General features: G+C 50.7%; 1 protein-coding gene across 4 annotated transcripts in view; it reads right to left on the bottom strand.

The window, feature by feature from the left end:
* STEAP3 (STEAP3 metalloreductase) overlaps nt 1–6,648 on the bottom strand; it is a 48,665-nt gene that overhangs the window by 12,186 nt on the left and 29,831 nt on the right. For all 4 annotated transcript variants that reach the window (XM_011366075.2, XM_011366077.2, XM_011366078.2 and 1 more), the window contains exon 3: nt 5,940–6,467. In XM_011366075.2, coding sequence (XP_011364377.1) covers nt 5,940–6,467 — 528 coding nt within the window. The remainder of the gene's footprint in view (nt 1–5,939; nt 6,468–6,648) is intronic.

Genomic DNA, 6,648 nt, shown 5'->3' with positions numbered 1-6,648 from the left:
AAGAGTCAAAGAAGTCAACAAGATATACAGACCCTTCAAACATGAACATATCACTCAGTTTTCTCGTCCCCAAACCCCAAAAAGAGGGAGCAGGATCTCTCTTAGTTCAGATTCCCTTTGGCCAGATGGGCTCATGCTTCTATTGCCTGCTTATTCTCTCAGATCCTTTGCCCTTCTGATTCACCCAAGTTGCCTGCATCACTTGCACCCAGGGCACACGAAGACATACACAGACACTAAACCTGTTAACATTTCCTGACTCAAAGCTCCCAGCTTCCATCTTCCCACACAGCTCCTCATTCCTGTCTGAAGCATGTAGCTTTGGCTTACCACCGCCACTCAACACACTGACATCCACTCACCAAGCAGACTAGTGGGCACTTATAAAGCACCTACTGTGTGCTGGGCCCAGGGCTGCAGGGAGCAAGGATATCTGTCCTCAGAGAACTCTGGAATCCCCCACTGAGCTCTGAGGACACATTAAGAGGGATCCCTGTGGGTCCAGAGATTTCTACCCTCTCCCTCCCCATCTGGAGTGTCCTTGCGGCTGAATTTCCTCCTAGCCCAGCTGACATTCACATGTACAGCGCACACACAAGAACTTTATCAAGGTCCTTCCATTAGAACCATTTCCCAACTACACCAGGTAGCAGAGTTCCTGGAAGTCCGGGTGTTCTCTGAGAAACACCATGAAATACTGGTACTTTAATTCTCCCGGTAAAACAAGGAAGAGTATTTTCATTAGGAAATGTGACAGTGCTTTAGTAGGCAGGCCTCTGCTTCGCAAAACAGAATGACTCATACAGGTTTTTGAGAAAGTATTTCATCAGGAAAAAAATAACCCAAGCCTAGTTAGCAGATATAATATTAAAAATGAATCTAGTGGGCTGAGCAAAAATGTTTGAAAAGCTTATGAGAGAAAGTTTAAAGAAACCGATAAAATGCCATCCATTGGGTACTTTTCCTGCAATTTGAGAAAAATGATCGCCTCTGTTCTATTTTAGGGAAGGCTGGCTCACTTTGGTGTTTTCAAGCCTCAAAAGAACCAGGAGTCTGGGGACGCAGAGTCTCAACCTGACCATGAGTCGTGTGTGACTCTGGGCTTCCGTTTCTCTGCCTGAGAGAGCTGGGTGAGGTCATGTCTACCATCCTAAGACTCTGCTAGTGTACAAACGAATGTCAGTATTAGCTACAAGGGTGTGGCTGATATCACCCTGCAAAGGGCGGAGAGGGCTCCTGTGTAACTGAGCCCAAACAAGTCTTACACCTTCACAGCATCAACAGCTGCTGCTCACTAAGTCACCTCCTCCCTGCAAGTCATTTGTTCTTCAAGTATACTTCATTAGTCACTGCTTTCTGCATTTCGGTAAGATCAGGCAGTTAATGTCACAAGTCAGAGTTTGGATTACGCACATACCACATTTGCTTACAGAATGTCTTGTTTTTTTCCTCTAACATTTCCACTCCGCAGGGATGCTGGGAAAGGGTGGACAGAGGAGGCAAGGGTGGAATGGGTGGTGAGGAGCCTGCACAGGAGGGTCTGGATTCAGCCGCCTTCAATAGCCTGTGAGGTTCTTACCTAACCTGAACCCCAGCGCTGTACGCAGGGCTCCCCAGTGACCAGTGTCACGCATGGCTACCTGGAACGTACATAACTCTCCATTCTCCTAGCAATTCTCCCATGTTTAAAGCTAGCCAAGGCGGCCGCTTTGAGAATGACAAGGAGTGTTTGTCAACAGGGAAGAAACGGTGACATTCATGTGGGGTTTCCTGTCCCTGTAGGTTACAGGTTAGAAGCTGAAGGACCCAGGGCCAGGAGGACAGGGGAGCTGCAGCATTAGTCCTGCTCCATGTCCCAAGGGTGAGTGGTGGGTGGGAAGAGGGTGGTGCCTACTACCAGCCAGACCCAGAGAAAGGGAGGGCAGGATATGGACGAGGCAGCCTGTGGTGAGGGAGGGCAGAACAGCCTTGCAGTTCCAAAGCCTGGATTTCAATGCCAACGCTGCCCTGGGGACAGTCATGGGACCCTTCCCTGGCTAACAGCACCACTGTCTCTTGCTGTGTTATTGCAAAGACCAAGAAGAGGATGTTTGTGGAATGAGTAGCATGTGACTGGCACTTAGTAGGTGACTAATGTAAGTGGCTGGAGTTGTTGTTCCTAATGGCAACTGGACAGTTAGACTAGTCCTTGCCCCAATTTCTACACGTACTCCTTTTACACGATGCCTGGTATTGGCTCCGTGGTGGCCAAGTTAACAATGAGCAACTCAGGGAACACGTGCTGGGAATCTGTATAGGAATCATGGGCCTCAAGGGGTAGAGGCCCCAGTCACAGAACCCTTGAGTCAGGCAGCAGACATGCAAATGAGTGATTACAAAGTGATGCAAAAGAAAAATCACAGAAGTGTGGACAAAATACATTTCACAGAGATGAGCATGGGGAATGAAGGAGATAGGCTGAGAGGGCTTAACAGAAGTAGGGTTTTGAGGGAGAAATAGGAGTTTGTCAGGCTGTCAAGGTTTCCCAGCGTGGGGAGCCTAGGGAAGGAGGAATGAGCTTCGCCCATTCAGAGGATAATATGGGACCAGAGTGTGATGTGTCGCAGGAGCAGTGGGGAGACGAGGCTGGGAAGAGAGAGTGCTGCTGCACTGCCAATGGTCTGTTCCTGCCCCGGGGCAGTGGGGCGTCACGCAGCGACATGGTCAAACGTGACTTTTAGACAATTCTCTGAGAGCCCAGACTAGATTTTGGACAAGAGGGAGAAGAAAATAGTGTGTGGGTTAAACATTTTCTTTGATCTTGATCTTGAAATGCATTTCTTATAAGAACAAGACATTTAGCAAATCAGAAGGTGCTATACAAATAAATATTTGTTATTGTCTCTGATAATGCCATCGGTAAATATGGTCAGAGAAGTTTTCTCTACAGCTGGTATATAGCTCTGCCTCCAAGTCTGCAGACGCAGGGTCTTGAAGGAAACCTCGCAGAAAGTCTCTTGTGCCTTTGCTAACATGGTCGTTTTCCCCAAAGGGTGGTGAGTACTCGCCCACTAGGAGGCCCTGAGAGGGCAGTCCAAGGGCCAGCTGGGAAAGTCACACATCAGACTCCCTGGAGGCCCTGCTATTAGCAGGTGAATGCATAGCAGCCTCTGATGTACATTCTCAGAGCCTGAGAACGTGGATGACCCACAGACTATCCAATATCTGCTTGAACACCTCCAGGTTTAGGCAACTCACCACTTCTGGGTTGCTCTGCTCTGTGTTAACTACGTCTTCCTCTAACCATCCCCGCTCCCTGACATACCCACGTCCACCCTAGCTCTGCCCTCCAGAATTCTGCAGAACAAGGTTAAGCCCTTTTGTGTGACAGGTCTTCATTGTCTCTGAGAGTGATCCTGTCCTGTGGGAGTGATGGTTGCTTGGCAACCTCTACTAGAGGGAGGAAGGTGGAGGGGGAAGGGGGAGCCTGCAGCCCTTAAGGACTTTGGAACTCCAGGAAACTACCTGGCATGCGCCCCTCTGTGCCCTGGTATTTGCATCATTGCAAAACTGGGTTAACATACTATCAAAGAGAGCCTTGTCAGGGCATAGAATTTAGCCAAAGGCTGGCAGAGGGTGGTGGTGGGCAGCAGGGGTTTGCCTTGGACTCTAGGGGGAGGGGTGGTTCTTTCTTCCCCACCCCACTGCCTGAAATACAAACCACCCAGATCTGCCACCTCCTGGGCAACAAACACTGTGCCTGTCCCTGAGGAACCACACAGAGCCTCCTGCCTTGCAGGCTGGCTCTTTTTAGAAATAAATATCAAAGGGTATCAAAAAAAATTCACACTGGGAAAGATCTCGATCTACACATCAGGGCCTTGAGGACAAAAGAGGTCAAGGTCAAGGTCAAAGTCTTTGTTCCAATCAGTGGTGCTGGAGGATAAGAGCCCAGGGTTTTGGCCTTCAGCCCTCCATAACTCCCTACACCTCCCTACAATTGTCTCTGTCTTATTCTCTTCTGTGACCCCAGAGCCTGGTAGAATAGATATTCAGTGAATGAATGAGTGATCTGAGTCCTGGGATCATTTACTCAACAACTGTTTACCTGGACTTGCTTCCTCTTTAGAAAGCAATATGGATACGAGCGTGGATCTGGAGAATGGCTGAATTTGAATCCCGGCCCTGTCACTTACTGGCTGTGTGACTTTGGACAAGTTACTTAACCTCTATGGCTCAGTTTTCTCACCTGTAAAATAAGGGAAGTACCTGGCTTATAGGGATGAGATAAGTGTCAAAAGAATTCACACTGATTATAAAGCCCTTAGAACGGTAGCTGGAATATAGCAAGCTTTTTTTTTTAAGGTTCGTAACTATTAACTTTTTCAATTCCTCTAATTTCCAGCAGACATCTTGCTTCTCTGCCTGAGTCTGGGGTTCTCCCTTTTTTGAAATGAAAGCTAAAGCCCACAGATACATGATGCCAGGTGTCCATGGGTGGGGAAGGATGAGGGCATTTGAGAAGCTGCCAGCAAGGAAGAAGGGGACTTGAGAGAGAGTAGGGACAGAGGTCTGTGGTTCCCAGGCAGCAGCCCAACCTTGCCTCCTGGTCCTGCTCTGGGAGGTAGTCTGACCTCAGATGGGATGTCTGCATGGTGAGTGTACCTGGGAGGGACCCGGCCCCATCAGGATCCCTATATCTCCCAAGCAGGAACAGAAACTGCAGGGTCTATCTGGGCTGGAAAGAGGAGTAGATGAGAAGTGTCTCGCTGGCACCTGGGACAAACTTTTGGGGTGACTAGTATCCTGGAGTAGGCAGAACCCACATACCAGGCTCGAAGGTGGGGACTGGAGATAGAGTAAAGCAGGTTGGGGAAACTAAAGAAAGGCAGTGTTGCTCGCAGACCTAAGCTTGGGACTCAGAATCAGGTCCTGTAAGCCAGGAGGAAGCATCATGAGGCCTGTTTCTGTGGGTACAGGTACCCGCTGATGCTGCCTGGGCTGCTACCTGGATTCCCAGGAATCCTGCTGGGTTTCCTAAATGAATAATTACTCCCTTGTTCCCCCAAATCTTGTTCTTGCAGCCTTCCCCATCTCAGCTGATGGCAACTCCATTCTCTAGGTGCTCAGACAAAAACTCAGTCACCCTTGACCACCCCCACGTCTGTCAGCACCTGTGTGTACTCTGGCTTTAATACCATCTCACTCCTCTGCTGCTCCCACCCCACTCTAAACCTTCTTCGCCTCTCGGCCAGGTTCCTGCACAGCTCCCTTACAGGTCTCCCAGCATCTGCCTTTTACCCCCTATTGTCTGTTCTCCACCAATAGTCAGAGTGAGCCAGTTAAAATATCAGATGGACCATCACTCCTCTACTCAAGAGCCGTCACTGCCTCCCTATTTTACCATGTTTAAGGCCAAAGCCTGTCTTCAGCCTTCAAGGCTTCCCTGGTCTGGCTTCACCCTGTCAGGCCTCACCTACCACCACCCGCTCCAGCCACAAAGGCCTCCTGGCTGTTCTTCACTTGTGCCAGGCACAAGTGCCCTTGGCTCCACCCAAGGGCTTCTGCTCTTGCTTCTCTTCCACTAGCCACGGGCTCACTCTAGACTCCTTCCTGCCTTTGCTCACAGATCACCCCTCAGCAAGCCCCGCCCCGCCCCGACCACCCTTTAAAATTGTACCCTACCCCTTTCCCCTGCTTGATTTCTCTCCTTAGTACTCATGATCTTCTAAAAACCCTCTATAACTAACTGCTCTATTTGGTTAAGGCTCCCCTGCCAGAGCTGTGCCCACGAGCATAGGGACTGTCATATTTTGTTCACTGACACTCCAAATCTTGGACAGCAGGACGTGGGCACTGCTCATTCGGGGCAGAATTCACAACTAGTGACACATACGACACAGTGACTAGCGGGTTGCACCCATGGGCGTGGCTCGTCCTTGTACCCGGGTGGGGTGTACCTGCTTGATGGCGAGGTTGACCAGGTTGTAGCGGTAGGAGATGCGCACCGGCAGGCAGACGCTGTAAACAGCGTGCAGGGCGGCGCAGAAGAAGCTGAGCAGGCCTATCTGCTTGCGGTGCTGCAGCCAGTGGTCCAGCCAGTCGGGGAAGCGGTGGTACTTGGTGCCGCGCCACAGCTGCAGGGTGGCCGCCAGCACACCTGGCAGGTAGACTAGTGACAGCAGCACGTAGGCCACGCATGGCAGCGTCGTGTTGACCACAGACAAGGGGAGCTTGTAGAACTCATTCTTGTTCTCTTGTACATAGGGCTGCAGCACATCCCGGATGAAGTTGTAGGTGTAGAAGAAGATGAAAAGCCCCAGGGCCAGAATGGTGGGCACCTTCCAGCCCGGGAGCAGGCGCAGAGGAATAGCTTCTATCTCCTGGGCCGAGGCCAGGGACCCCACGTCCACAGGCGTGAAGCCCATGGCATGTGCCAGCTCTGAGACGGTGCGCTTGGCTTCTGGCTGGTCACTGCAGATGGGCACCTGTGGGAAGAAGAAGGGGAATCGGACAGGTTCACAGGCCACATGACTGAGCAGGGCCTCAGAGAGCATCAGGGCCAAACTCACTGAGCAGCTGAGAAAACCAAGGCCCAGAGAGTTGCCAGTTAATAATACAGCTGGTAGCAGAGGTGGCTCTGACTCCCATGCCAGAAATCCTTCCTTG

The sequence above is a fragment of the Pteropus vampyrus genome, unplaced genomic scaffold, assembly GCF_000151845.1.
Source record: "Pteropus vampyrus isolate Shadow unplaced genomic scaffold, Pvam_2.0 Scaffold120, whole genome shotgun sequence".
NCBI classification, from domain to species: Eukaryota; Metazoa; Chordata; class Mammalia; order Chiroptera; family Pteropodidae; genus Pteropus; species Pteropus vampyrus.
This window is presented reverse-complemented; position numbering and strand designations above follow the sequence as displayed.